At 42.0% G+C, this 27,270-nt stretch overlaps 3 protein-coding genes across 9 annotated transcripts in view; 2 read left to right on the top strand and 1 right to left on the bottom strand.

Annotated features, from left to right (window-relative positions):
* Positions 1-16,997, top strand: part of hectd1 (HECT domain containing 1) — a 32,480-nt gene extending 15,483 nt beyond the window's left edge. For 2 of the 4 annotated variants that reach the window (XM_029460129.1, XM_029460128.1), the window contains exons 19-44: positions 53-158; positions 273-407; positions 561-700; positions 1,016-1,228; positions 1,318-1,428; positions 1,557-1,723; positions 2,127-2,303; positions 5,314-6,303; positions 7,383-7,604; positions 8,258-8,391; positions 8,511-8,667; positions 8,783-8,853; positions 9,051-9,202; positions 9,289-9,343; positions 9,835-10,066; positions 10,513-10,595; positions 10,711-10,838; positions 11,333-11,534; positions 12,122-12,259; positions 12,562-13,046; positions 13,718-13,876; positions 14,411-14,489; positions 14,689-14,782; positions 14,910-15,060; positions 15,423-15,567; positions 16,161-16,997. In XM_029460129.1, the coding sequence (XP_029315989.1) occupies positions 53-158; positions 273-407; positions 561-700; positions 1,016-1,228; positions 1,318-1,428; positions 1,557-1,723; positions 2,127-2,303; positions 5,314-6,303; positions 7,383-7,604; positions 8,258-8,391; positions 8,511-8,667; positions 8,783-8,853; positions 9,051-9,202; positions 9,289-9,343; positions 9,835-10,066; positions 10,513-10,595; positions 10,711-10,838; positions 11,333-11,534; positions 12,122-12,259; positions 12,562-13,046; positions 13,718-13,876; positions 14,411-14,489; positions 14,689-14,782; positions 14,910-15,060; positions 15,423-15,567; positions 16,161-16,298 (4,864 nt within the window). In that variant the 3' untranslated portion in view covers positions 16,299-16,997. The remainder of the gene's footprint in view (positions 1-52; positions 159-272; positions 408-560; positions 701-1,015; positions 1,229-1,317; positions 1,429-1,556; positions 1,724-2,126; positions 2,304-5,313; positions 6,304-7,382; positions 7,605-8,257; positions 8,392-8,510; positions 8,668-8,782; positions 8,854-9,050; positions 9,203-9,288; positions 9,344-9,834; positions 10,067-10,512; positions 10,596-10,710; positions 10,839-11,332; positions 11,535-12,121; positions 12,260-12,561; positions 13,047-13,717; positions 13,877-14,410; positions 14,490-14,688; positions 14,783-14,909; positions 15,061-15,422; positions 15,568-16,160) is intronic. The other 2 variants (XM_029460130.1, XM_029460131.1) reach the window with 2 other exon arrangements.
* A 654-nt stretch (positions 16,998-17,651) lies between these two features.
* Positions 17,652-21,283, bottom strand: ap4s1 (adaptor related protein complex 4 subunit sigma 1). Of its 3 annotated transcripts, none has more exons than XM_029460056.1 (6): positions 21,166-21,283; positions 19,077-19,233; positions 18,903-18,989; positions 18,235-18,303; positions 18,138-18,149; positions 17,652-18,021 (listed from the first exon to the last, which is right to left on the bottom strand). In XM_029460056.1, exons 2-6 carry the CDS (start codon positions 19,212-19,214, stop codon positions 17,893-17,895), a joined length of 435 nt encoding a protein of 144 aa, XP_029315916.1. In that variant the 5' UTR covers positions 19,215-19,233; positions 21,166-21,283; the 3' UTR covers positions 17,652-17,892. The 3 variants fall into 3 exon arrangements, with proteins under 3 accessions (XP_029315916.1, XP_029315915.1, XP_029315914.1); XM_029460055.1 differs by lacking the exon at positions 21,166-21,283 and adding an exon at positions 20,006-20,061; XM_029460054.1 differs by lacking the exon at positions 21,166-21,283 and adding an exon at positions 19,792-19,999.
* strn3 (striatin, calmodulin binding protein 3) overlaps positions 21,059-27,270 on the top strand; it is a 19,042-nt gene continuing 12,830 nt past the window's right edge. For both annotated transcript variants that reach the window (XM_029460053.1, XM_029460052.1), the window contains exon 1: positions 21,059-21,597. In XM_029460053.1, the coding sequence (XP_029315913.1) occupies positions 21,328-21,597 (270 nt within the window). In that variant the 5' untranslated portion in view covers positions 21,059-21,327. The remainder of the gene's footprint in view (positions 21,598-27,270) is intronic.

Below are 27,270 nucleotides of genomic sequence, written 5' to 3'. Positions count from 1 at the left end.
TTCTTGTCTCAAACTGTCGGATTAATCCTGAACCTTGTTTGTGTGTCTGCAGCCGACCAGCTGTTGCCTTAATCCGTAAACTGATAGCTGTCCTGGAGTCAATAGAACGTCTACCTCTGCACCTGTACGACACTCCAGGATCCACATACAACCTGCAGGTGAGTCACAGTGTGCTCTGGATCCAGATCTATTTTTCGGGGGGAAACTCTAGACTTCTGTCTTCTTAAGGACGGATAGATTCAAACTTAACGGAGTGTGTTTGTGCTCGTCAGATCTTGACGAGGAGGTTGCGGTTCCGTCTGGAGCGAGCGCCGGGCGAGACCGCTCTGATCGACCGGACGGGTCGCATGTTGAAGATGGAACCGCTCGCTACTGTCGAGTCTCTAGAGCAGTACCTGCTGAAGATGGTGAGGACACACTGAACATAACTCTGACTCTGTATTAAAAGCACTTACAGAGAGTCCGTCTGACTGAATGAAAGGCACCACCTCTACTCATTTTACTCTGATGTGAAATGTAGTTCAGATTTAATACCTCCGTTTCTCTTTTCCTCCCTCCAGGTGGCAAAGCAGTGGTACGACTTTGAACGTTCGTCTTTCATCTTCGTGAGGAAGCTGAGGGAAGGACAGACCTTCACGTTCAGACATCAACACGACTTTGACGAGAATGGAATCATCTACTGGGTTGGAACCAACGCAAAGTAAGAACAGCAGCTACAGTCAAACTATAGATATTTATTTAAGGCAAACTGAGCATCTTTTTAAGCATAATTTCAATTAAAATGTACGGCAGGCATTTGTTTTATGTTTTAGTATTTTACATTTCCTCTATTCATATTCAAGATGTTAATTGAACACTTTAAAACTGGTAAAATATGATTTATTGAGGTTATTAGTTTTAAAGGGTGAAACTTAATCAATAGTTTCAAGTTGGTTTAGACCAGACTTTTGGAACATCATCACAGTTTAAGTTAAAAGTATCTCATTTCTAAGTACTTAATTTATTTTGTATTCAGGACGGCCTATGAGTGGGTGAATCCCGCTGCCTACGGCCTGGTGGTGGTTACCTCATCAGAGGGGCGGAACCTCCCCTACGGGCGATTGGAAGACATCCTGAGTCGGGATAGCTCCGCCCTCAACTGCCACACCAACGATGACAAAAACGCCTGGTTCGCTGTCGACCTCGGCCTCTGGGTCATTCCCTCGGCGTACACCCTGAGACACGCCAGGTAATAAATCAAACACACTTGAGACATTCCAGGTAATAACAAAACCAAATGTATTCAGTAGGATACTCTTGTTTTTTCTCCTCCTGCAGGGGTTATGGACGCTCTGCGTTGAGGAACTGGGTCTTTCAGGTGTCTAAGGACGGTCAGAACTGGACGACTCTCTACACCCACATAGACGACTGCAGCCTCAACGAACCTGGGTACATTTAATTAATTTATCAATTAATCACCTGTAATGATCAATTTATTATGCACGATTTGGGAGAAACTCAGAATTTTCCAAATAAATGAACACTAAGAGGCTGATGTGAATATCTGTTGCTCTCAGGTCAACGGCCACGTGGCCTCTGGACCCGTCCAAAGAGGAGAAGCAGGGCTGGAGACACATCAGGATCAAACAGATGGGGAAGAACGCCAGCGGTCAGACTCACTACTTGTCTCTGTCCGGACTCGAGCTGTACGGCACCGTCACCGCCGTCTGTGAGGACCAGCTCGGTAAGGCTGCCACCTGTGGTCATTTGTACAGGACATGACTACATCTCTGCATTAATCAGGCCTCACAACAATGTGGACTTGAATTAGGGAAGTTGGTTGGAGGTTACATCGACCCCCAACACCACCGCTCCTTTTGTTGTTTAGTGTTACAACATTTGTTTTATTTAGTCTTATTCTCAGTTTATTTATTTTTAGCCAAAATATCACTTTTTTTCAGCAACTATTTCTAAACGTCTTGTAACTTAATAATGTTTCTGATCCTTATTTGAGCCCATATGCTCCACTCCTACATTTTCTGAGTCTTTCCTTAGTTTCTCTTTTTCTCTCTGTCACCATCAGATCCCTGTTTTGCGTCTACTCATCATTTGAATGTTTGATATAATCCTTTGTCTCTCTCTCTCAGGTAAAGCTGTGAAGGAGGCGGAGGCGAACCTTCGTCGCCAGCGCCGACTGTTTCGCTCCCAGGTGATGAAGTACATCGTACCGGGGGCGCGGGTCGTCCGCGGCATCGACTGGAAATGGCGCGACCAGGACGGAAACCCGACCGGAGAGGGCATCGTCACCGGAGAGGCTCACAACGGTAAGACACTGAAACATGCAAACTTATCATTCATGCTGCAGCTTCAGAGGGCCGTGGACTCACAAATCAACCAGATTAACTGCTTTATTTAAAGTGATTTAATGTTTAATAACTTTTCTTGTCTTAAGGTTTTCTTGATAGGAGTCCGACTCCCTGTTTATGTACTCAGAGGCTCAGCTGTGGGAAGATATCTGTGCCAGCAAGTTCTGACTTTGAAAACTTTGTTAATAAGTTCACATTTTGTTGCAAGAACTCCTCCGTTGTTTGAATGTAGGTTACGCTCTCTGAAACCCTCCATTCAGAGGAAAGCAAATGAGCACAGTTAAATATACATGATTTTCAGACAGCATTTTAAAATATTGCACACATTGAAGAACATGGATACAAATGAATGAAGTCCAACTGCAGGACTTGAGGTTCACGACCTGCTGGTATAAATATCTGCCCACAGTCACATTCATGTTTTACTCTAATCTGTGTCATCAGCAGGTTCCTGTAAGAAAGAAGAACATTTCTACATTAACCTTTTTCTCCCTGAACTTTCCCACACATGACCTTTTAACGTGACCTCTGTGGTGTATCTGTGCAGTTCAGTGTCTGATGGAAACATCAGATATGTATGTGTTGTATCTGTGGATTACTGCACGCTGCAGCAAGTTTTTACGTCCATCATCCAGCTGCAGCCGCACACAGACAAGAACAGTGTCCGGAAAGTACGGCCAGTCCTGACAGGGAAATCTCAGACTGACAGTGACTGTTTACATGAACACTATTATTCTGAATATGACAATATTCAGAATTTGATATGGGTCAGGTGAACAGCCTATTCCGTTTTGGATAGCATTTTCTGATTATGACATTTGGAATATACCAATATTATTCTTTGGTCATGTATACAGCGCATTTGGAATACGTGTCTTAATTGGTTGCTATTACTGCAGCTTGCGAAACACATTCTCTTGCCTGTTTACGACCAGCTCTGTGCATTGTACACAAACCAGCCTGTTTTCTTGCACAGCTGTAAAAAGAATCGCAGGAAAGGAGGAGAATGTGAGATATTTTAAGGCCGTAGGACATACATCATAGGGGCATATTACTGTAATCGAAGTATGCATGGCTTCATGTAAACGGGAAATATTAGTGGAATATTCATTTTATATTAACCATCTAAACGGCTTAGTAGGAAATATTGTCTTTTTCGGAATAAGGGCAAAAGCAGGAATACTGTGTGCATGTAAACAGTCAGTGTGTCAACACATGCCACGCAGTGAAAGATGCGTTCAGGCACAGTACGGAGCATTAGTCACTGTTAAACACCGTCCGACAGTAAAATATCAGCACAACCCCAAACTATACAGCAAAGAGAGATCCTCATGTAATCCATTTGTTCTAAAAATGGCTCAAATAAACTGATTTAATGTAAGAAAAAGAACCGAAGACACTTTGATGCTTCTACCATCCAACAAGTGGGTCTTAATTCTTCTATCGCTGAGTTTGACAACTTTTGCGTCTTGTTGTCCATTATCATTGTCTCATAGTCAAGTCACTGCAAGTATTTCTGACTAAGTGACCTAAGTGTTCGCACACACTCTTTTTTATCAAAACGCTCCCCACAGGTCACCGGATCAGTCCGAGATAAATCAGAAAATAAGTTCTGATTTGGGCTCATGCAGGAAATAACAAACACTTCCTCCTTCCTCCTCTCCTCCTCTTCCTCTTTGCCTCTTGCTCCTCTCTTTGGTGTTTCTGTGTTTTTACTCAGATCTGATGTTCTGTCATTGAGCTGAGACGCCACCAGCAGCTCTGTTGATTATCATTTTTAAAAAACAATCATACACCAGGTTTATTGTTGTTTCTCAGTTTAATTTCTTTCTTTGTGGCTTTGACGCTTTTTGCATTTGCCAGAAATATTTTCTACTTTTGCTTTGATTGTCATTTTCTGTGACTGTGTTCATATTTTTCTCTCATCGCTCCACCTGGACCCAAAACCACCTCGAGTGGAGTTTTAAAACATGTCAACAGATTGTTCTTCAAAGCAGTGGTTCCCAAATGCAGACACCCAACCCCACAATACAACATTAATATATGCACATTATAAACTTTATATCAATATTAAGTTAATATAGGTCCCTTCTCAATCACTCCAAATAAAAGTCAACGGGTTCTCCAGAGATTTACAGATAAATATTTAACTTCAAATAAACAATTGATACAATTAATTACTCCACTATATTAAATATATTTTATTTTTAACGACTTTATATTTAAGCTGTACACATATGGAGGCACTGACGAGTTGTGTGATAAATATTGCTGCATCCTTTGCTTGTTTTTAAGGCACCATTATGGGAACCACTGCTTTTTAAAGCTACAGTGAAACTGCATTTTTAAGCTTCCTTTCTTTTTCAAACGTAGTTACTGTATTCTAAAATGCTCGCCGATAAGTATGCACTTGCATACAAAGCTATTGCAAGTTAATTACGGCAATGGAGTCAAAATCTTAAGGTTGCATATTTCATCCACATGTATGTAATACAAGGGATGCGCCTTCAATAGGGCTTGGTATCGGTTTTTGGCACCAATATATTAAAATAAATGTTTACTAAGATTACAAATATGAATACTTGCTGTACTTGTGTACAGTACTTGTTTTGTGATGCTTAGTCATATGATCAACACATCCTCTAATGCCACTAAAGACTAAGACTTAAAGATTTATATAAAAGAGAAACAAATAGGAAAGCAGGGTTATAGTTTGATTGTGACTTCAAAGGAACATTTCACACAATATTGTGCAGTGATCTGGTCCAGTGTGGAGCTGTGTGAAGCTGCTCTGATTGTAAGCTGCTTCTCTGCTGTCTGTCTACCTCCCTCTACCACTCTGTCTCTCTCTTTCTGCTACTCTCTTTCTGTTTCTCCCTCTGTCTGTCTCTCTCTCTGTCTCTCCCTCTCTCTGCCGGGTCTCTGACATCCATCCGTCCGTCTCCCTCCTATCTCTCTGTCCATCCAGGCTGGATTGATGTAACCTGGGATGCTGGCGGCTCTAACTCTTACCGTATGGGCGCTGAAGGGAAGTTTGACCTCAAGCTTGCTCCAGGGTACGACCCTGAGTCGGCTGCCACAGCGCCGTCACCCAAACCTGTCTCATCCACTGTTTCAGGCCCCGCCTCCTCCATGGTGGGACCTTCCGCGACGCCGGCAGCCATCGGCGGCACCACCACTACCACCTCCTCCTCGTCCTCATCCACCTCGTCTTCCTCGCAGCAGCAGTCGTGGAGCAGCCTGGTGAAAAATAACTGTCCCGACAAGAGCGGGGCCACGTCGCTCGGTGGGGCCAGCTCCTCCAGCAGGAAGGGCAGCAGCAGCTCCGTCTGCAGCGTCGCCTCTTCCTCCGACATCAGCCTGAGCTCCTCCGCGGGGCTGCAGGGCATGGGGGGTCTGCGGATGGAGAGGAGGGCCGAGGGGCTGCTGCTCGACCAGGGCTCCGGTTTGGGAGGACTAATGGGGATCGGGGTTGGCTCTGACGGACATCAGCATGAGCCGATCGTCGTGCTGTCCTCTGCAGCGGAGGGAGGTTCCGGCTCTGCGTCCAGCACCGGCACACTTACCGCCGACACGCTTGCCCCTGGTGACGAAGCCAGAAACAAGGACTCATCTACCGACCCGGCGACGGCTATCTCTATGGGACTGGTAAGCGTGAGCTCCCCCGACGTCAGCTCGGTGTCTGAGTCATCCAGCAAGGACACGCCTTCCCAGAGGCCTCTGTGCTCTGCGGCTAACGCCAGACTCTCTGTCAGCTCCCTGCTGGCCGCCGGTGCGCCAATGAGCTCCAGCGCCAGCGTGCCCAACCTGTCTTCACGTGAGGCCAGCCTCATGGAGTCCTTTGTCCGGCGTGCACCCAACATGTCACGCACCAACGCCACCAACAACATGAACCTGAGTCGCAGCAGCAGCGACAACAACACCAACACTCTGGGCAGGAATGTCATGAGCACAGCTAGTGAGTACTGCAATATTAATACTAATACTACACTGTAACTATACTATAACTGCGGGGAGTACTGTAATATTAATACTAATACTACACTGTAACTATACTGTAACTGCAGGGAGTACTGTAATATTAATACTAATACTACACTGTAACTATACTGTAACTGCAGGGAGTACTGTAATATTACTACACTGTAATTGCCATGGAGTACGAGTACTACACCGGTAATAGTCTTTCAATCATTAGTAATAAGGATAAAAGCTTGTAAGGACAGAAAGTCAACTGGACTAACCTTCCAGCACTTACTAACTTCAACAACATTAAACAAGTTACTGCTCCCTTTGCAGACTGTAGAGATCCTCACTAGTGCAAACATTTGACAATCTTACCTGAAAGGGACCCGTATTCAGAAACAGGTTAACAATCTTTGCTTACGGATTATCTGCCTGCGGTTAGTTTGAACTCTCTTCACTTGTTTTATCAGTCATCTTAAAACTAGCTGGAAAAAAAAGCAAAACATTTGGACTAGTAACAGATAATTTTTTTTTTTTTGAGACTGAAAATAAAATGCTTTCAATCACTTCTTTACATTATCTCTCTCCCTCCTCTTTTTTTTGGCTAGTTACACAAAATCACACCTCTAGTACTCTAATAGTAATAATAATTAATAGCATTCAAAAATAAATAGTTGTAGCTGTGCAGTGTCTCAGAAAAACTGCACACATTTTAGGCGTCAGGAACCAAAACTGTTCCTGTAGTAGTAGTTCCTAGCAATATCCCTGGAAATGTTCCAAACAAGGGCTGCCATCAAATTCGGCTTAGGGACGCTCTGAAGTGACAGAGATATCTTAAGCTTCTTCTCAGTCGAGTTTACATTTTTTGCACAGAAGTGAGATTCTTAGTCGTTATATTCAGATTCTTACTAAGACCTGAGGTTGACCAGGAGCTCTGGTCTGCATCCTGCAGGGCAAACAGCATGAGCATCCTCCAGCCAATCAGCAGCTGTTTCAGCTGACAGGAACTTAACCGCTGCTGCTTTGTCTCTTTGGTTACTGACAAACTAACCGCCCTTTGTTTGTTTGCAGCTTCTCCTCTCATGGGCGCTCAGAGCTTTCCTAACCTCACCAGCACTGGCACCACCTCCACCGTTACCATGTCAACCTCCATAGTAACCAGCAGCAATAACGTAGCCACGGCCACCACGGGTCTGTCGGTGGGCCAGTTGCTAAGCAACACCCTGACGACCAGCCTGACGTCCACTTCCAGCGAGAGTGACACCGGCCAGGAGGCCGAATTCTCGCTCTATGGTTGGTGACCACACACACACACACACACACACACACACACACACACACACAGCCTGCTTTGACTAACCTGCTGTCTAATAGGCTTGCTGTGGTAGTCGGTGTTACAGTGTTCAGACATACACTGAAAACATTTCTGTCATTTTGAGATTTAGTTCATTGTCAGATTTCACTTATTACGGAGAGTTGACCGACGAGACGATGGGGGAAGATTTATTGTCAAAACAAAAGCGTCTATTTGGCAATATTTTGGAATTTAAACCCAATGCTAAAAAGGAGTCTGAGACAATCTGTAAACTTTCTGGAGGCACAGCTCTAACCATTTCAGAAGTGGCGCTCCGCTTGCTCCATTAAACATAAGCGCCCAGTTGGACGGAGGTTGGGTGCGTTGAATAGAGGAGATCAAGCCAAAATGTGCCGGCAGCCAAAGCTTGACCCAGAGAAGCAAGAGACATCTAACGCTAAAGATTAGAGTAACGCTCCGCAGATATTGAGCGTCATCGACAAATATATTGTCCAGTGTTGAAGGTAACACCGGCGTTCTCACAAGTTTGTTAACCGTTGGGATTATTTCATCACCGTGGCATTCGTAGCTGTTGGTCGACCTAACTAAATATATTATTTTGCTCTTGTCTCTCTTTTTCAACCTCCTGCAGACTTCCTGGACAGCTGTCGAGCCAACACACTTTTGGCAGAGCTGGACGATGAAGAGGACCTCCCAGAGCCCGACGACGACGATGACGAGAACGAAGACGACAATCAGGAGGACCAGGAGTACGAGGAGGTCCTGGTAATAGACCTTTTTTTTGTTTTGTTATATGGATCTTAACATACCTGTAGATGATCACTCCCCTGGCAGCACGAGTCGTGAGTAATAGGAAGTGATGAGATGTGTTGGTTGTCCTGCAGGAGGAGGAGGAGTACGAGACCAAAGGAGGTCGCAGGAGGACGTGGGACGACGACTTTGTCTTGAAGAGACAGTTCTCTGCGCTGGTCCCTGCCTTCGACCCCCGACCGGGAAGAACCAACGTCCAGCAGACAACCGACCTGGATATCCCCCAACCAGGTACCAGACACACAAACACACACTTACTCTCATACACACACACCAGGATCCTAAAATACCCTTTTGAAGTGTTTAAATGGAAAACAAAAGTTAATTTTACTTTCTCTTCTGTCAGGAACTCCTCGTTCAGAGGTTCAGGAGGAGGTGGAGTGCGCTCCGTCTCCTCACCTCTCTCTCACTCTGAAGGTAAGACAACAACCAACATCACAACAATTAAACGGCTGATTTTATCACATTCATCAAAATTACATTCATGCAAGTCGGTCAAGAAATGCAGACGTGGAGCTTTGAATTAGAAAATATGAGGTTTAAGTTTAAAAACACATTTAAGATTTATTTAAGGTAGAAATGAATGTTTAAGAGTTGCTTGTGTGTGCGTTCAGGTGGCGGGGCTGGGTACAACCCGGGAGGTGGAGCTTCCTCTGTCCAACTACAAGTCCACCATCTTCTACTACGTCCAGCGGCTGCTGCAGCTCTCCTGCAACGGAGCCGTGAAGACAGACAAACTGCGACGCATCTGGGAACCCACATACACGTAAGAGTCGGGAACAAATCTGATGTGAACTGTTTGATCGTTTCACAGACGTTTAATTTTTTGTTCTGTTTGTTTTCGTCCCTCAGGATAATGTACAGAGAGCTGAAGGACTCTGACAAAGAGAAGGAGAGTGGAAAGATGGTGAGTCACAAGTTTCTCATTAAATAATACTTCCATAAATGGGCATAAATCTAGACTGAGGTGGAAAACGTTTACAAACAAAAACATGATAAGAGTTTTGCAGTAAGTGACGTCATTCTCGGTCTAGCCCTTCTCAGTGTTAATAGTATACTCAACATCTGTAGGTTTGCAACTACCATCACCTGCTTCTCTCCAAAGACCAAAACTTAAGAATATAAAAGTATAACAAAAGGCAGGGAAAAAACAACAAACTGATTCATGACAGAAAGTGTGTGTGTGTGTGTGTGTGTGTGTGTGTGTGTGTGTGAAGGACATTAACACATCTCAGAGGGTTAGCAGTGGCTTTGTTTACATACATTTTATATATCACATATTAAATGTCTTTTGTGATAAACAGTTAACAAGTTTGTTCATCAGAATAAGTTTTGAGTTAGATTTCTGTATTACAGTAATAAAACCCACAGCCTAACCTCTGACCCTCCCTCCTCCAGGACCTATGTGAACACAGTATCAGTATATCAGGGGGTCGTTCTGGGGGTCTGAGCCCAAGCACGGTCTCTGCCAACCAGAGCAGTGAGATCCTGTGCGTGGCCCGGGAGATGGCGCAGGCGAAGGCGGGCTGCAGCCAGAACGCCTGCGGGGTGGAGGACGTCCTACAGCTGCTGCGCATTCTCTACATCATCGGAGGAGACGCCACCGCCAACTCGCGCACACTGCAGGAGGGTACGAACACAAGCAGGGTTTACTGCTCGTAATATTATAAAAGAAATCCAGTTCTGATCATTCATCTTCAGATTTTTAAGTGTTATGTTTATTTACATATGCCACGGTTACAAAAATGTAAATATTCTCTGTGTACTAAATGCTAGGAGAATTATTATTATCTATTTTGTTTCACAGTTTGGGATTATGTCAGTGATTGCATGTATTTGCCCCGAAATGGCTCAATCTGATGGAAAATAGTTAAAACTCCACTTTTAAAGCTAGGGTTCTGGATTGAAAGCATGATATAATAAAATGCATGAATCTGTGCTGTAATGGGATCAACAATCTGTTGCACAATGGACTTTTTCAGCAATGATTCTACACATAAAAAACAACATTATACTTACACAAGTCTGAATACTTTCCGATGTCACTGTATGTTTGTAATTTTTATTTTTGTACAGATTTTGATGAGGTAATGTTCAACGCGTCTCCAGAGGAGTTCACCAGTAAGAAGATCACGACCAAAATTCTGCAGCAGATCGAGGTTCGTTCTTAAAACACTTCCCAGATGTTCTATCAGTGGGAACTTGATAGTTAATGTTAACAGCTGGTGTGTAAATGCTGCAGGATGTTTAACTAAGTGTTTGTTTGTTCCCCAGGAGCCTCTTGCTCTGGCCAGCGGAGCTCTGCCCGACTGGTGTGAACAGCTCACCTCCAAGTGTCCTTTCCTCATCCCCTTCGAGACCCGACAGCTCTACTTCACCTGCACAGCGTTCGGAGCGTCCAGGTTAGTCTGAAGGAGGGAAACATCCAGGACATCTCCTGACCGAGCTAAATCACAATAGGCTGTACACACAGATCTGTGAAGGGGAGAACGTTGTGAATAAACTAAACAGAAACTGAATAAATGCAAAAAAAGAAGCTAAAGTCCCTTTCAAATACGAGAGATCATATAATGCATATAGTATAAATATACAAGAACAGGAAGAGATACAAGTGCAAAATATGTGCATTTAAAAATGATAAACTTAAACAAGCACAATTTAAATATGTAATGACTATAAAGTTAAAATAAGATGCCATAAAATAGTAACTTAAAGAAGAAATATGTATAATATATATAAAATATTGTTAGTCTGCTCATAGTTATTTCATCAGTCGGTGTGTTTATTTATTCCAGCATCAGTAAGAGAGTCTGTTGGGGAGTAACTCTGAGTCAGAAAGTGACTTCTGACATGTCTTTCTTTAACTGACCTCTGACCCCGGCGTGCGTGTCTGCAGGGCAATCGTGTGGCTCCAGAACCGGCGGGAGGCGACCATGGAGCGCTCCCGGCCGTCCACCACGGTGCGGCGGGACGACCCCGGAGAGTTCAGGGTGGGTCGGCTCAAACACGAGCGAGTCAAAGTCCCCCGAGGTGAGGCCATGATGGAGTGGGCCGAGTCCGTCATGCAGCTGCACGCCGACAGGAAGTCCGTGCTGGAGGTGAGACGTCGACACAAATCGCTGAAACAGAGAGTCGAGTTTGACCTCTACAAATGTTTTTATACATTAAACTCTTTAGAGAAACTTCCATTCTGTATATGTTTTCTATTGTTGTTGTTATTACTATTATTACTTGATTTATAATTATTCATTTTATTATTTATTCTCGTTCGTGTGTTCTTGTAATGTCTTCTGACATTGTGTTTGTTTATATGGACGCATGGCAGTACCACGTTTAGATATCTTTGAAAATGATGCTTTACAATAAAAAACATTTGAAAGCTTTAAATGTTTTCCACATTAACGGGTAGATAAACACTCAATATCTGTCTAAACGATGTTAGAAGAGGTTTAATATTAACATGACATATTTATATTGGACGTAAACCTTCAGTAAGATTTAATGTGACGGCAAAACGGTGACAGCTCAAGCTCCTCCTACTTCCTTATTCTAGAGCTTTTGATCATATTAAACAGGTCTTCATCAGCAGATTGAGTTTAGCCGTTAGCTTTAACTGTTGAGATTATTTAATTGTATATAAATAAAGATAGGGACTGTCTAACCCGCTGTATTGCAGTGTGTCCAGGTGGAGTTTCAGGGGGAGGAGGGAACAGGTCTTGGTCCGACTCTGGAGTTTTACGCTCTGGTGGCTGCGGAGTTCCAGAGAACATCCCTGGGGATCTGGCTGTGTGACGACGACTTCCCCGACGACGAGTCCCGACAGGTGGGACACAAAAACATAACTTCTCGCTTTTCCTTAAGTTTTATCGGCAGCAGGTTGATTAACGTCTGTTGCGAGATTCTAATAGTTTCTAAATGTAAAAAACATTGTTTTAATTTTGACTTTTCAATTTGGTTTTAGTTGGTACAGAAGTCTGTTCGACGGGAAAGGCCACATTTTAAAATCTTTTGATTTGGGAATCATTTTGAACTCTTTCATTACAAAACTCAGAAGTAAACAACTCGGTCTTGATCTCGTAAAAGCTCCACAGTAACTGAGCCTCGTCCTGTGTTGCTGTGTTTCAGGTGGACCTGGGCGGCGGTCTGAAGCCTCCCGGTTTCTACGTGCAGCGCTCCTGCGGTCTGTTCCCGGCCCCGTTTCCTCAGGACAGCGAGGAGCTGGAGAGAATCACCAAACTCTTTCACTTCCTAGGCGTCTTCCTGGCCAAGTGCATCCAGGACAACCGGCTGGTGGACCTGCCCGTCTCTCAGCCCTTTTTCAAGCTGCTCTGCATGGGAGACATCAAGTCCAACATGAGCAAGCTGCTGTACCAGAGTCGCAGCTCGCCGCAGGGCCACGACCCCGACAGACCCCACCTGCAGCCCTTCCTGCTGCTGTCTGAGCTGCAGTCGGAGGCGTCCACCGAGGAGAGCCAGGAGACCTACTCTGTGGGCAGCTTCGACGAAGATTCCAAGTCTGAGTTCATCATGGACCCCCCGAAACCCAAACCGCCCGCCTGGTACCACGGCATCCTCACCGGGGATGACTTCCAGCTCGTAAACCCTCACAGGTGAGACACAGAGAGCAGACATCAACAGGTGTACCGCAGTATTCAACATGTTCGAGCTGCACCACCTCTTCTGAGTTAACTCATCAGCTTGATTTATTCATTAAAGTTGCTCAGATTATGTTTTTTAAATGAATTTGCTTGTTTTATTTCGAATCATGAATATTGATCATTACTGCCAAATGTTTTGCAAACAATGGCAGGGATGGATAACTGAACGGGTTTACCCTGGGGCCCAAAGTGTCAGGGGCCCAAAGTGTCAGGGGCCACCTCTGGCCGTTACAGACAAAATGTCACTCAAAGAAACGCATACTAACCAGGAAGATACTCAAAAGACTACAAATAGATTAAAAAAAGAGACACAAAACAACAAAAAGAGAATAAACGACTATAAAGTCTGTGTCTTGCTCTCTATATATATATATATATATATATATTATATATATATATATATATATATATATATATATATTTATATTTATTTATTTATTTATTTAGGTGAGGTTGTGGGTCCATTGCCTCATAATTTGCCCCTTACTTTAACCCCCTGTATTAATAATTTATAATCATTATGTAAAGATGTAATGTTGTTTAATTTCTCTCCTCTCTTCCCTCCATCTTGCCTTTTCCTTGCCTTGCTCTCCTCCCTTTCCTCCTCCCTCTTCCTCCTGCAGGGCGCGTTTCCTGAAGGAGGTGAAGGAGCTGGCGGTGAAGAGGAGGCAGATTCTGGGCAGTAAGAGTTTATCTGAAGATGAGAAGAACACCAGACTGCAGGACCTGATGCTGAGGAACCCGCTGGGCTCTGGCCCCCCCCTCAGCATCGAGGACCTCGGGTAAAACACACACCCCCTTTACGTCACTAGAAGAGTACAGACAGTCAAAACAAAGGAGTGTTTATGAGACTATTTCAAATCTGTTAATGGATCATGAAACGTTTATAAAGCCCCAATAAAGGAACAGAAAGGACAGTTTTTCATTCTAGAGGAAGTTAAATTAAATTAAATAGTGTTTATAAGCATCAGTGTTTATTTCACTGATCTACAGGTACAGTAAGGACTGACCCTGCGAGTCCTTACAGTGCTTCTAATCTTTGCGACCACTCAAAGAGCTTTCTGTTAGAGATCAAAGATTCACACGTGTTTGTGAGAAACACTGAATATAAACAGAAAGTAAACTCCACAAAGCAGCTTTAATGCATCAACAACAAGTAAGGTTTGTTTTAAATCTGATTTCATGTAAAATACCCAGATTAATAACACTGAGATTTAACATAATTCATAATAGAATTATATCAAATGCCACTTCCTTACTTTATAATGCACAGTGCTGTCTGATCTGATCTGTCCACTTTGTTTTGTTCTCTTCAGGTTGAACTTCCAGTTCTGTCCGTCCTCAAAGGTTCACGGTTTCTCAGCTGTGGATCTCAAAACAAACGGAGACGACGAGGTAAAAACACACGAGAGCCTCTGTAGCAGTAAATATAAACATCTGCAAAGTGACTGAAACAATGAAGGTTTTCTCCATATTGAGGGAGTTTCTACAGAAAGTACCTTCAAAATGTGTCCTTCATTCTGTTGTAACGTGTGTGTGTGTGTGTGTGTGTGTGTGTGTGTGTGTGTGTGTGTGTGTGTGTGTGTGTGTGTAGATGGTTACGATGGAGAATGCAGAGGAGTACGTGGAGTTGATGTTTGACTTCTGTATGCACACCGGCATTCAGAAACAGATGGAGGCCTTCAGAGGTAAAAACACACACACACACTACAACCTGATGTCTTCATTTTTTCTGACGTCATATTGGTTTATAAAGCGTCCTATATGTTGGTGTTGGGAGGAAAATGTTTTAATCTCTTCTCTGCTCCTCCTCAGAGGGTTTCAATCGAGTGTTTCCGATGGAGAAGTTGAGCTCTTTCAGCCATAAGGAGGTTCAGATGATCCTCTGTGGCAACCAATCACCGTCCTGGACTACTGATGACATCATCAACTACACAGAACCAAAGCTGGGTTACACCAGAGACAGGTGGGTCCAATTTATACAAAGACAAATCCTTGGACCAGAATGTGTGTCCTTCCATCTAGCGGCGCTGCAAAGTGCAGTGTGGAGCAGTACTGACTCCGTGTCTGCTGCTGACGGTCAAATAATGTTACGTTTGTGCAAAGGTTTCTAAACTAGCTCAGCTAATAGATGAGAAACTTGGCCATGAAATGAAGACATTGACTGTCTGCAGTTACGCTTTCCATGGTTTTAAAAATAAATACAAAATGACATTGTCAGGAGACGCCACCGCTGTAATGGTGACTTGTTTACTTCCGGTCCTTCTGGTTTCTTGTATAAGAGTTTCTGTTGGGCTCTGTGTGATGTAAGCTGTGTCTCCTCTTCAGTCCCGGCTTCCTGCGGTTCGTCAGAGTTTTGTGTGGAATGTCGTCTGACGAGAGGAAAGCATTCCTTCAGTTCACCACCGGCTGCTCCACTCTGCCCCCCGGAGGCCTCGCCAACCTGCACCCCCGCCTCACCATCGTCAGAAAGGTCAGCTCGCTCTCTGATTGGCTGCTCAGCTGCAGGGCAAACAATCGAACTCTGCAGTGTCCGACAACTTCTGCTGTTTCTGTTTTGTCTCCTTCCTCTTCCTCGCTCGTCCTCCTTCACTCGTCTGTGTTTTTGCTCAGTGTTATTGTCTCGACTCTGCTGCTTCTACTTCCTCTGCTTCTGTTCCATGAGAGTTGATTAACTGACGGAAAATTAACTAAAGGTATAACAATTATAGGATAATAATTTTGATAATACGGTAATAATTAGTCGTTAATAACCCAAAAATGCAAAGATGTTGGAAGACGTAATCTTTGGACTTTTAAAAGGTCTATTTTTATCCTTTTTTTTCTTATTTGTACATCTGGTTTATTCTATTACAATTAATACTTCAAGCTGAAGTGAAGTCTTTTATGTATTTTAATTTAATTTAGTTAAATTATCTTTAAACAATATAGATGCAGCTGGGGATAAAATACAAAAACATTTGGCCAAATTGTGAATATGATTGTATAAGATGCTGAAACTGAAATAAAAAAGGTATATTTATTCTAAAAATAAGACTGATTTGTTTGTGTGAATGTGATTGACAGGTGGACGCCACGGACTCGAGCTACCCGTCAGTCAACACATGCGTTCACTATCTGAAGCTTCCGGAATATTCCTCCGAGGACATCATGAGAGAGCGTCTGTTAGCCGCCACCATGGAGAAAGGCTTCCACCTCAATTGACCTCTGACCTCCACCACACTGAGCATGCTCCTCAAGTCCGTCTCGCTGCTGCCGCCCCCGCCCGCCGCGTGATTGACAGATCAGCCGGCCAATCGGAAACCAGCCGACTGACTGACTGACTGCTGGAGGACGAGGAGGAGGATTTATGTTGCAGAATTAAATGAAAGAAAAGTTCACATCCTTAACCCCTCACCTCCTTCCCTTGTCTCCTTGTATCTTCATCTACCTGCTCACCCACGTGTGTGTGTTTGCGTGTGTGTTTGCGTGTGTGTGTGTGTACGCGTGTGTGTTGACCCTCCTCCTCCTCCTCAGTTTAGTGCCTGGTTTGACTCGTAGCTTCTGTTTTCAGTTCCTCCTCCTTCAAACAATCATGCTTCTTCTTCTTCTCTTTTTATTTTATTGCTTTTTGTTTCCGTGTGTGCGACAGTTTTTTGGGTTGTTTCTGACCTGCTGTAGAGGTCAAAGGTCAGAGTGCATTTGGTGTTTCTTTTACTTTAATGAAGCTATAGAGACAAAAACACTGGTTGTGTGCGAGGCACATCTAAAGAGAAAAAGCTCTGCTCTCCCTCTTGTATTTTCTTTGTATATTATTATAAACATTTATTTAACTCAAGTTGCAGTTTGAGGTAAACAGATATTTTCAAATGTGTATGCTCCAAAAAAAATAATCATTAAAATGTTTGCAAAGTATGAAGTAAAGATGGAGTCCTGTGGTCTGTGGAGGAAGTCGTGACTCCAGTGTCTGAAGGAGTTTACGTTCTACATTTACTCACAAATTAGAGATTATTAATTATCACTTATTTTATTATGTACTCTGTTCTGTTGCATGAAAATTATATCTTACTCTCAATGGGACCTAATTAACCCTCTGATGCACAACGTACAACAGAATCTTCTAATGCAAAACACATTACGTGTGTGTGTGTGTGTGTGTGTGCGTGTGCGTGCGCAACGGAAACTTGCAGACAGGATGGATTTTTTTCCAAAGAGACAATTCTGATTACACAATATATACTTTATTTTCATTCATTTGTGAACAGGGGCACCCGTCTCCATTGAGAATACAGAGGGGTTGTTTTTAACCCATGTAGTGATATTAAAATGTTTCAATACTAAAATAAAAATGAGATGTTAAAATACAACTTAGTGGAAGAATTTATAAAAATATTGAGTAATTAAATTCATAACATTGAATTAGCTGGTGTCATTTTTGACCATCAGAAGAGGGTTAAATAAAGTATACATTTTACATTTAAAAATGATTTATTAAAAATATGGTAAAGACTATTTTAAAAGTACTTGAAACAACATGTAGGGAACAGTGATAATACAATACAAGTGGAAGTAAATGACAATGTTTTGAGTGAATTGACCCTTTTAATTTTGGGTCCAAAAGCAGCAGATTTCATAACAGACGACGGTATTGTTACTATATGGATAATATTTCGCATTGGAACAACATCTGCAGCTTAAAACAGTCACAAGGTTGCAGGTTTAATTCCATTCCTGTCAGTTCACGGTCAAGTGCTTTTATCTCCACCTGATGTCGGTCTGAAAAAACAAAACTTTCAGTGACATCACTTCCTGTAGAGCCTCAGCCGTCGGCCATCTTGTCGAGGGCGGTGAGCGGCGTGAGGATGCGGCTCTTGTTGGTCTCCACGACGTGTCCGTTCTGGATCATCTCGTCCAGGATGATGTGAACTCGGTCCAAGTTGAACATAATCTGAAGACGACGCCGAGTCAAAGAAACTGAACCAAAAGCAAACAAACATTTATGTAACAGACATGAAGTTGTGTTCACAGAGAGCCACTGTGATTGGTCAGATTATTAAAGGATACATCCAGTTCACTCTGTTGGGAGACAAAAAAAAAAGTTATCAGACTGGACTCAGCAGTGTGTGATGTGGTTAAAGTTTAAAGTAAAGTCTGAACTCACCACGCGGCTGAAGTATTTATCCAAAACCTCCACAAAGTTATGAACCAGCTCGTAGACGGACAGCTCGTTCTGTGGAGACGAATCACACACACATTTAACTTTTCTTTTCCTCTGCATTACTGAGAAGTAACGTACACCAAAAAACCTTATTTAATTTTACTGCACGATCAAAGCCTTTACTTTAATTACATTTTGCTGATTAAACTTGGATACTTTTACTTAGGTAAGGTTTTGAATGCATGACTTTGTAGGTATTTTAACAGTGTTATTAGTACTTCCTCCATCCCTAACTGAGCAGTCTCATAAACACGTTTTTAAAGGTTTCCTGCTTGATTGTTCAAAGTGGCCTTATCTAAATACGGTCTGTCTGCAGCTGCTTTTGTTAAATCTAAGCTGGTGGAAATGAGCTTTTAGTCATATCTGGTGCAGTAAATATATTGTGCATTGTGCCCATAAATAAACCAATATAACAAATGTATATAGTTTCATGGTTAAAAATGTCTCAGTAATTTATGAAACAGCTGGTCAATATAGTTTTTCTCATATAAACGAGAGGAAATTGTGAATACTTTTGTGGAGTATTTTCAGTGGTGGATTAATACTCTCCAAATGTATAAGAATTTTCCAAAATCATGTAAAACAGTGCAGGTGTGAACGGGGTTTCTCACCTCGCTGTCTGTGACTCCAACCACGATGTACAGAGCAGCATACTGACGGTAAACCAGTTTAAAGTCTTTGTACTCTACAAAGGAACACTGGGAACAGCCAGAGAGGAGGACAGTTAGACCACTGTTATGATCAGTTACTAAACACCATGTAGACTTCACAGACAGACAAGGTACCTGATCTTTCTTGCGGCTCAGGCAGCAGCGGACTACGTCAGCCTCCAGCATCGCTCTCCTGCTCAGCTCCACAGGTTGGTAATACCTGGACAGTCTGGTCTGACCCTGCCGGTTCACCATCAGCATGAACTTTATCATTCTGGGATCCAACAGCCACCTGACAAAGCACAGGGACAACAGAAACTCAACTCAATATACTTAAAGTACCAAAAGTAAAAGTACTCATTATGCCAAATAGAACATTTCAAAATAATATATATTGTTGGATAAAAATGTATTGATGCATTAATGTGTTCTTTGCTTGATGTTGCAGCTGGTAAAAGTGGAGCTCATTGTAATAGATTTTACTGCTGGGTAGTTTAATCTAAAATAAATAATTAATTATTAGTTAATTTATATTTTGTATTAATAATTTGAATCTGTAAAGTTGTCAAATAAATTTAGTCCAGTAAAAAGTACAATATTTCCCAAGATTTAGTTGAGTTGAAGTATAAAGGAGCAGAGAATGGAAATACTCAAGTAAAGTAAACGAACAGTACTTGAATAAACGTGCAGAGAACTCTTTAACAGTTGTTTACAATAAAATAACTGGGACAACAGAATGTCCGAGCAGCACTTGAAAGCAGCATCCCGTCGCATAATATATAACCCGTTAATAACCATTAATAAACTGGAAAATGTCACGTATCGGTTAATATCGTGAATGTTGACTTACCGGCAGCTGTTAGCTTGTAGCTAAACTGTAGCTAAGTCATCACACAGGCTAACAACAACAACAACAAGCTAACTGCTGTTAGCTTCTATAAAATGTTACAATGTCACAGCCTTCTAGACACTCAAAGTTAAATTATTAAACGTATATTAAAGTTAAATGATGACAATTATACTGTAGTTACATTACTGTGAAACAAACAAGAGGCTTCGGTTACCAGAAGCCATGAAGCTAACTGGAGCTGTTAGCATTTTTGACGCATGCTCAGTAGAGCCCTCGTGCGTTCATGAAACACATTTTAAATACGAACTTTGGGATTCAGCCAACGTTTTTTTAAATTAAACAAAATAACATTATAGAGAGGATAACATAGACACAGAACAATACAATTAGAGCCAGGGTTATATCACACTAGACACAAATATTATAAAACATGTTTTGATTTCAATTTTATTTATTTTCAAATTGTATTTATTTTCAATGATGATTGGGAATCGGTGTCCTAAATACAGTGGTGGAAAGTAACATTACAGTACATTTACTGTCCTTAAGAACACATTTGAGGTACTTTAATTCACTTTGGGCTCTTGGTAATTGTGAAGGCATTTCTCACATTTTTTCCAAAGCAAACAATCAATCAATTTGGAGAAAATAATCAGCAGATTAATTCAATCCATAATGAAAATAATCATCAGTTAATAGCTCAAATTTCTGCTTTTACATTAATGTATGAGTAATAATTATCTAATGATTCTAATGCATGTTTTTCATGTGTTGTTCTTTCACATAAATAAGACTATAGAAGTGCAAAAAATAGGCTACCTCAAAATATTCCAAGGAACATACATGAGGGGTCCCAGGCAGTGGCGGACAGGCTGTCTGAGGGGCAGGGACAGAAAAAATATAAAGGGCATCAGCTGTACGTAGAGGGTTCCAGAGCACAGAAGGTTTTCTAGCATGTAGGAAGCCTATATGGCACTGCATCACATTTTCCCCACTGGAAGGGCACATATCGACAGCACTTTATCATGTTTTCTCCACTATACCATCCAAGAGGGCACTTTTCTTTCGAACATGATTCTACCACTGGTCCCTGGTATAGTCTCTATTTTTGAAGGGGTCCCAACCTATTAACCTCTTGCCAAAATGGTATAATTCATGGGATATGAAACCAGATAGGAGTTGGGATTTTCTACGCTCTCCCTGTTTCCTGAAGGTTACAATGTGGATGACAGAAAAAAAGAAGGATTGATCTTTCCCATCATGCAACGCGACTGGGTTCTCCCTCCGTAATGATCAGATCCAGGGAGAGAGAGAGCAGTAATGGCGGCCGGTTAGAGCCACATACAAACACCGTCCGCAATCAGCCGCACTCACCGCAGCCCTCCGGGGGCAGCTAGCCTCACACACCGCGGCGGAGCCAGCGCGACAGACACGGAGCGGATATACGGGATTTAAGGGGGGGACGGGAATCCTTCAGTGGACCGTTGCTGCCTGGGACTTTCCTTCTACTTTTCTAAAAAAAAAAAAAAAAAAAACATGGATGAGCACCCCGGCGGAGGAGGAGGGGTCGGAGCCCAGAGACAGCCTCCGCCGCCGCAACAGCAGCAAGGGAGCAACAGCAGTGCTAACGTTAATCCGCCGATCGGAGGTGGAGGTGGCGGAATCATGGTACCGCACCAGCCGGACGAGCTGCCCCGGCCGCAGCAGCAGTACACCATTCCCGGCATCCTGCACTACATCCAGCACGAGTGGGCCCGGTTCGAGATGGAGAGGGCGCACTGGGAAGTGGAGAGGGCCGAGCTCCAGGTTAGCAAACTTATCTTAGCACTGATTTAGGCTAACCCAAGCTAAGAACAACAACAACTGCAGACGCTGTCCGGATTACCGGTTTGAATAAAGATATTTACCTACAATTACCCACATTATCTATTCATATTGACATTTTATTATTTTATAATTACCGTACGTGTAATTGCCGTTAACGTTCACGGCTAACCAAATGTTTGTAACCTAGCCGGCTAAGTGGCTAAGCTAACAGGACTGAGCACGAATAGTGGAATGCGCTGCGGTTACCGTTAGCTGAGGCTAGTTAGCCGTTAGCTTCACAGCGCTGTCAGAATGGCAGTGGTGTGTAATTAACCAACTACTCAAGGTGCTGTATTTATGTACACATTTGAGCTTCATGTACTTCACTAGAGTGTCTTCTTTTTATACTTTTAGTATGCTTTTAGTCCACTACATGTATCTGACAGTTTTAGTTACTTTACAAATTAAGAATCTTGCAACATATTAAGAGCTTTTAAAATATGTTATTAACGTTACACAAAATGAGAATAATCATTAGTTAATAGTTCAACATGAGCTCAGCTAACTACAACAGTAAAATACTGCTTTTAGATTGTCTGACTAATAATAATCTAATGTAATAATATAACATACATTTTCCTCATTATATTTGCATACTTTTATTGAACATTAGTAATGCAGCATAGTATTAGTACTTTAACTTATGTAAAGGGTCTGAATACGTTTTCCACCACAGCAGTTCGCATTCACAGTTGTAGTCGTCACTTTCCTCTGTTAGCTCATGAGGTTAAACTTAATTAAACACTAAAACTTTTCATTGTGGACATGAAGTCATTAAATGAGAAGTGAATCCAGACGACTGTGTCCTAATCTCATTAATGCATCTTTTTTTATTGATCATATTGCAAATATTACAATAAATTATACAGAGAAATACATATTCAGTTGATCATATTGAAAAGTGCTAATTTAAACATCTTATATTTATACATGAAACAACAAAAACAACACAGACATCATGGAAATGAGATTACATTTAAACATTATGCAATTTATTTAATTCTATCAGTGTTTTTCCGATTATTTGACGTGTCTTTCTTGTTTGTTGCTATTTTAGAAACGGAGTCAAAAGAGTTCATGTAGTTCAACACAAAATAGACAGATATTAGATGATGCCATAACTTAATAAACAATCAAAACAGACTACTAATATGCTTATTTTCTCAATTATTTTTACATGAATTAGGTCAGACACATTTACACGATGCCCAAATATGTGCAGTGATTTAGTCAAATAAATATATGTATGTTTGATAAAGCTTATGCTGGTTATGAGTTTATAGATCAAGCCACCGCACTCTTCATCAGACTTTTCTCTGGGTGTATTTCAGAGAGTAAATCTGTTCTGCATGATTGTGTGTGTGTGTGTGTGTGTGTGTGTGTGTGTGTGTGTGTGTGTGTTGGAGGAAGATAAAGTGCTGAAATGTGGCGCAGTTCATGTCTTTGTCATAACACACCCTGCAGCAGGCGTACTGAAGTAAAGGCTGCCGGCTGTGTGTGTGTGTGTGTTTAATGACAGGGTCTTAGCAGCACACTCTGTGTTTGCTCTGCTCGGACTTGTTGCGTTGTGACACTGGATGCCTTCAGCATGACTCCGTCAGAGTTTCTGATAAGAGTCAAACACACAAACGAAGGTGTCGACATTCCTGCCTGTTAACATTTACTGGAGAGCCAATACACTGTAAAGGCAATAAATGGTCGTATATTCAGTGGAAATGCTTTATAAATACGCAGGGACCAAGTGGCTCTGGTTTCATTTAAACTTTTAGGAGTTGTTTTGTTTAGATTTTTAACTCTACTTTAAAGTTGTGTCCTTTTTTACAGATTTAACTCAGGCCAAAAGCTTCCCACTTCCATTTAGGGATTCACTAATACCAGTGCCAATACCGACCATTATTAGTTTATTTGTCATAACTGGACAGTGTTTAATTTTTCAGGTACATTTATTCAGTCACTCAGCACCTTGCAGAGCTGCGTCCAGCATTTCTAATGTCTCCCATTTCCAACATCACAGCCATACAACAATAAATCCCAAAGAAACACCGCGATGAATGTGTTGTTCAGAAATCCCATCTCAGAACCACACAGGCGCTTTTTAATCCGTTATTGGTCTAATTTGCCTAATCTCCGTGCTTCTTCAGACGTGGAAACGCACAAACGCTCTGAAAGAACCAAACGGAGGGACTATTTGGACGTCTTAAAACGGCAGAAGATAAAAACCTAGGAAGTGCCTCGTTATTGAAATGTTCAGTAAAGTGAACAGAGGTTACATGTTCTGTGTGGTTTTGTTGGAAGTAATCGATGTCATTGTCTTTATTTTTTGCCCAATAGTTTGTGTGAGTGTGTGTAACTATGAATAACCCGTTATATGTTTATATATATACACTTGACTGTCAGTTGTGTTTTTGGTGATGTGTTCTGAATGTGGTCTTTACTCCAGCACAGTGAAACGATCTGATTGGTTCACTTTGTTCATGTTTTCTGTGTAAACAGGGCAGAGTCGACAAAGTGTGCCCGTCACTTGACACTCCTTTTACAACAACGCCCTTCTTGCTTTTTTTGTTGTGGTGAAGCAGCTTCAGCTCTGATTTTGAAATCAGATGATATAACTGTAAAATCCCAGCAGTGAAGATGTGATATGTCCTCTTTAAAGCTTCACAGGAAGCAGCTTTTTTGGTCCAGGCTTGTTCAAAGGACTTGAGCTGTAAAATATTGATGCTCAGTCTGTATCTGTAGCCATCAGAGCGAGTTGAAGGACTTGAAGAGGCAACAGGAGAACAAACGCCCTGCTCCGGTCTCCAGTTAAGATGCTGACCTGACCAGCCTTTCTCTTTTCCTACACATGGAAACATGACTTTAAGTTGGAAATAGAATCATTTCCAGTGAAAAAGTTTCTTGGCTGTTGTGATGGGGACATTTTTATTGTTCATCTAAATGGCTTCTGTGGTTGTGATCTAAAGTAGAACAATCTGATGACTGGGTGACATTAAATTATACGTATTTGTCTCTTATAGATTTTGCCGTACTGTCAGGAGTTTTCTCGCTGTGAGGCAAAGATACAGTATCACACTCGATCAATCAAAATCGAATCCGTACATGTCAAAAGTTGTACTCCTCTGATTTTAGGGCTGTGTGGGTGTGAAGACAAGGTGGACTATTGCACGCAATGTTTCTGTAAGTTATTTATAACTTACATGGAACAATTCTTTGTAAGCTTATCCGAACCTGCCCAGCGGGTCGACCCGCAAATCACTGCTACGCCGCCACCACTGGAATCTAATTCTGCAAATAGTATAATTCTAATTATACATTAGTGTAGCCTAATCTTTATCTGTAACTGTGCAGAAATATTAGTTTTTGAAACTGAATCAGTAGACTTGCAAGACATCTTTAATGACCTATATGTGAAATGTACAGATTTGTAAAATGCATGTGATTACTGCCTTCTCACCTATTTATTACTCATTTATTAAATAAAAGTGACTGAAAAGTTTTTATTTTCTGGGTTGAATTGAGAATTCACACCAGACCAGCCTAGAGTTTCACACTGGAAAAAACAAATAGCACAGAAAACACTTATTTTACACAGCCTAGCTTGTAGCCAGGAGGTCAAAGGTCACTGTTTTTACCTGGCGTTTGTCTGTAGGTGGGTTAGAATTGTGGTGACTCCATGTTTTGATATAGAGAGCAGGGCTGCAGGACGGCAGGCTGTAATTAGGCGTCGTGGCCTACTGGGCCCTGCTCTAACAGCCCGATCCCAGCTGGACGCTAAAAGTAGACCGACCTGAAATTAACTCCCCCACACACACACACACACACACACACACAGGCCGAAGTTCAGCTGCCAGTCACAAAATGAAGACGTGATTAAAGAAGCGTGACCCGCCGTTCTCGTTTGTATTTTGACTATCGTGGAGGGGATTGTTTTTCGGAGTGAAGACAGTATTGGAGAATTTGTCCCTTGCCGGGATTGTTTGTGTGTGTGTGTGTGTGTGTGTCTCTGTGTTAGTGACGCAGTTGTTCAGAGGAATGGCCCCTTCTGTTTATCCTGATCTGTCATCCTGGTAAATCTGGGCCAGTGAGCTCACTTCACAACCCCCTTCATCATCACCATCACCCCATCACTTTGACCTCACTCCAGCTCCAGGAGCGCTTGATTCATGCTCACCAGGTGCACTGGGCGGGAGGGGTGGTATGACTTCAGTCTTAAGCTGAGAACATTAAAAAACAAATCCAAATGATCTGTGAAGAGACGTATGAACAGCTGCTTTTCACGGATTGTCTTTGACAAACAAACACTGCTAAGATGGTTTTTATTAACTTCATAGTGCAGGCTCACTTTCAGATTAGTCCAAATACCTGTTGTAATAATTCAACAGTCAGAAGGCAGAAATATCACGTCGAGCTGCAACGCTTAGTCGATGGACAGGAAAACTATTTTTGATAATTGAATAACTGTTTTCTTGCAAAAATGCTGTTTCAACCTCTCTAATGGGGAGATGTCCTGCTTTTCTCTGTTTCATGTCATTATTTAACTGAGTATATTTCGGCTGACTTAACTATTTTCTGACATTTTACAGACTAAACTAGTGGTCCCCAACCAGTCCGTGGGTCATTTGGTCAAAGGTTTTATTTTGAAAAATCACCGGATACATCTGTCTGTGTGCGTCTGTGTCTCTTGACACATGTCAAGACGCTCGTCTCAGTCACGTGGTACTTTACTTCAAACATTAAGCCCACAAGCAACAATGAGTGGAAAACAAACGTCTTTAAAGAGCTTTTTTGGAAAAGGGAAAAGACCCAATGAGGAGACATTTAAAAGACAATATCAGGAGTCATTACTTAAATATCGCTACAGGTGATTCTCATGCGCCGCTCTGCATAATACACAGGCTCGCACATGAGGCAACGAAGCCTTCAGAACAGCTTCGCCGGCACCCGGCGTTAAAAGACAAACCCTTGGAGTTTTTTGAAAGAAAAAAACATGAACAAGAAGGACATAAACAATTACTGATGGCCACCACATCAACACATGCGAGTGCACGGAGAGCGTCATACTTAGTGACTAACTGTATCGCTAAGAGACCAGTGGTGAAGAATTGATCCCCCTATATTGGACCGGCTCGTTGCAGAGACACAAGCGCAGGGCTCCCACTAATTCAGCGTAATGGTGAATTTTTTTTTATGCACTTTATATTTCCTTTTATGCCGGTCGTATAATTTAATTTCGTCATATTTATCTCTCTCCCCCCCCCCCCCCCATTCACTTTGAAGGCCAGTCCGTGAAGATATTGTCTTACATGAAACTGGTCCGTGGCGCTAAAAAGGTTGGGGACCGCTGGACTAAACGACTAATCACTTTTAAATAAAAGTATTGTTAATTGCAGCCCTAATCTCTTTTTTTATGTTTAAAAATAAGTTACAATAAGTTTCCCATTAAAACAAGATAAATGTTATTACAAGAAAAGTTTCTTGTTTTACGTGATAAGTTTGTATATCGTAATAACGTGAAAATATCTTTTTTATAACCCCTTTCACAATATAATGTGATACTAATGTTTTTCACTGTATCTTTCTAACTGAACGTTCGACCAGATTTGTGTTTTGACAGCA

Source organism: Cottoperca gobio, chromosome 22, assembly GCF_900634415.1.
Source record: "Cottoperca gobio chromosome 22, fCotGob3.1, whole genome shotgun sequence".
NCBI lineage: Eukaryota > Metazoa > Chordata > Actinopteri > Perciformes > Bovichtidae > Cottoperca > Cottoperca gobio.
Note: the sequence above shows the minus strand (reverse complement) of the source record. Positions and strands in the feature narration are given on the sequence as shown.

Bases quoted from the DNA above. Each gene is read 5' to 3' on its own strand.
- ap4s1 (XM_029460056.1), bottom strand. From the start codon at position 19,214: ATGATAAAGTTCATGCTGATGGTGAACCGGCAGGGTCAGACCAGACTG. The intron at 18,990-19,076 runs GTACCTTGTCTG...GGCTGTTCCCAG, and splicing joins TGAGCCGCAAGAAAGATCAG to TGTTCCTTTGTAGAGTACAA. The intron at 18,304-18,902 runs GTGAGAAACCCC...TCGTCTCCACAG, and splicing joins TTGGAGTCACAGACAGCGAG to AACGAGCTGTCCGTCTACGA.